The 2,870-nt window shown below is 36.3% G+C and overlaps 1 protein-coding gene across 1 annotated transcript; it reads left to right on the forward strand.

The window, feature by feature from the left end:
- On the forward strand, nucleotides 1-2,561 carry LOC112523609 (caffeic acid 3-O-methyltransferase). The gene is made up of 4 exons (XM_025133282.1): nucleotides 1-348; nucleotides 529-953; nucleotides 1,469-1,533; nucleotides 2,187-2,561. The coding sequence occupies exons 1-4, from the start codon at nucleotides 41-43 to the stop codon at nucleotides 2,484-2,486; spliced, it is 1,098 nt and encodes a 365-aa protein (XP_024989050.1). The 5' UTR covers nucleotides 1-40; the 3' UTR covers nucleotides 2,487-2,561.
- Nucleotides 2,562-2,870: the final 309 nt, after the last annotated feature.

Here is a 2,870-nt window from a genome sequence, read left to right on the forward strand (position 1 = left end):
GGACTACATTCAACCAAACTCTCAATCGAAACGGCAAAAAATGGAAAATGAAGATGGAGAAACGCCGCCGCGTACGGCGGATACCAACAACGGCGCCAGGCTCTCGATCATGGAGCTGGCGAACATGATCAGCGTCCCTATGTCCCTCAATGCGGTGGTTCGCCTCAACGTCGCCGACGCCATATGGCAAAACGGCTCAAACACGCCTCTCTCCGCCTCGGAGATTCTCTTCCGTATCTTCTCTTCCGGCGTCGGAGATCCTGAAAACCTCCAGCGGATTCTCCGCATGCTCACGAGTTACGGTGTTTTTAACGAACACGTCAGCTCCGGCGAGGAATTGAAAAGAAGGTAATTATCAAATCAAATAATCGATTTCTTCACTCGTATTCGGTAACTTAATGATTCTTCGCGAAAGCAAATGAGTAATCGGAGGAACCTTGAACATAAAACTTGTACGGATTAGCACAATTACCCCTAAATTTTGAAATTGATCATCTACTTGCTGTTCATTGCATACATGTTACAAAGATACTCGTTAACAGACATCGGGAAGACGCTAGTGACGGACGAAAAGGGTTTGTCGTACGGACCGTACGTTCTACAGCACCACCAGGCGGAGCTGATGAAGGCGTGGGCGGTGGTTCATGAGGCGGTAGTTGATTCATCGACGGAGCCTTTCGTGAAAGCTAACGGCGGCGAGACGGCGTACGGAATCTACGGGAAGAAACCGGAAATGAACGATCTGATGCTGAAGGCAATGTCAGGGGTATCGGTGCCGTTTATGAAGGCGGTTCTGGAAGGATACGATGGTTTTGAAGGTGTTGAACGATTGGTGGATGTGGGTGGTAGTGCAGGGGATTGCCTGAGGATGATTCTACAGAAACATACCCATATTATGGAAGGTGTCAACTTTGATTTGCCAGAAGTGGTTGCAAAAGCTCCTAAAATTGATGGTGAGTTTGGTTTACATGTGATCTTCACACTCAACAAATACACACACTCTATGTGTACTACTTTTAGTTAAATAAAATATTTTATTTTGAATTATTAAGTTTTTAAATTATTTTGTTTGTACAAAAACTTATTAATTTTTAAAAAAAATTAACAAACTGATTAAAAAGAGTGAGATCGATAGCAAGGGTCAACAACGTGATATGCAATATGAAAAACGGATAACGTTGAGGCAAGGAGGAGTGGAGATAGGGAGTGATAACGATGTCTTGTGAGAAGTTTTAGTAACGGTAGAAATTATTTAGGTTTTTTGTAGTTTAAAAACGTTAATAGTCGGTTATAAGTAGTTCTTTTTACATTGTTAATATATAATTTTATTAATATATACTTTTTACATTGTTAATATATAATTTTATTCAGTCATTTAATTCATATATTGATATTTTAAAACAAGAAACTAAATGTTGGAAACAAGTATGGAGATTTGTAATGATGAATCATGTGTGATTTTGTGTAGGTGTGACACATGTTGGTGGTGATATGTTCAACTCCATTCCCCATGGTGATGCAATTTTTATGAAGGTATATAGAGTTTTCAGATGACTTAATCATTAAGGTCATTTTAGCAAACTAAATGCTAATTAATAAGTTAGTGAAAAATATAATTTAGATGATAACGTAAAATTATTTAAATCGATGGATTCTTTTGGTAATTAATATAGAAGGGTGAAATTCGGAAAAAGTTAAAGGAAAAAAATTATATAGCGTATTGAAACTTTATTCAAATTAGTTAATTTTCAAAGAATATAGTTTATAACGTAGTTTATGAGTTTTCCATCGAACTAGAATTTTTGGCAAGAGAAATCATCAGGCAACTGTTTTTTTAAATATTATCAGTATATTGTTAGGAATTTCAAATATGGACTGTAGAAATCTCCTTAAAAAGATAAATAATAAAAAAGTTGTTTGAGTTGAAGTTATAGTTAACTATTATCCACTATGTCGTGAGAAAAGCAAAAAAGTGGCTCCACGAAAATGCGAAATTCTTGGCTAGTTTTGTATTGTCAAAGAAATGTTTATTTCTTGGAGAAAGAGTTCACCGAAATTGGCTAAGTTTGGTGTAACTTACTAATCGGACTTTTTTCTATTACGTTGATAAAAATAAGATAGTTTATGGTTGTTGAAATTGAACGGAATGGTTAGTTGTTGGTTTGAGACTATGATGATTGGTGCAGTGGGTTTTAACGACATGGACAGATGATGAGGTGAAGGCTATCATGATCAACTGTTTTAAATCGATACCAGTTGGGGGTAAGTTGATTGCTTGTGAGCCAGTGTTGCCTGATCACACTGATGATAGTCACCGCACCCGAGCCTTGCTCGAAGGTGATATCTTTGTCATGACAATTTATCGTGCCAAAGGCAAACACCGAACAGAAGATGAGTATCGTCAACTTGGCAAGTCAGTCGGTTTCTTAAGTTTCCAAGCGATTTATATTGATCATTTCTACACTCTCCTCGAGTTTAAAAAATGATGAGCCTTGATTATAATTTAGTATCGAACTTCTTGTACCCCTTTATTCCAATAATTTAGTATCGAACTAAGCAAACAAAACGGCATTTGAACATTTAACCTACAATTTCACATGTGATAATACTACGAGTACGTTGCAATTATTTTATGTTAACTTAATGGAGCACACATCAATTTAAAGCGGGCATTACAACAAAATCTATTTACAGGACACTACAAATATCTAAGTGTTCTAATCGGTTACTTTATAAAACGTAGTTTTATAGGATCAAACAATTGTCTGTCTTCTGTAAAAGCGTTGCAATAAGTTTATAGGACGTTTTTGGGCGTCATAAATAAATTTTAGAACATTTTTGAAATAAACTGTTCTAATAGCTTTCTTATA

This window comes from Cynara cardunculus (assembly GCF_001531365.2).
Source record: "Cynara cardunculus var. scolymus isolate 2C chromosome LG 1, CcrdV1, whole genome shotgun sequence".
NCBI classification, from domain to species: Eukaryota; Viridiplantae; Streptophyta; class Magnoliopsida; order Asterales; family Asteraceae; genus Cynara; species Cynara cardunculus.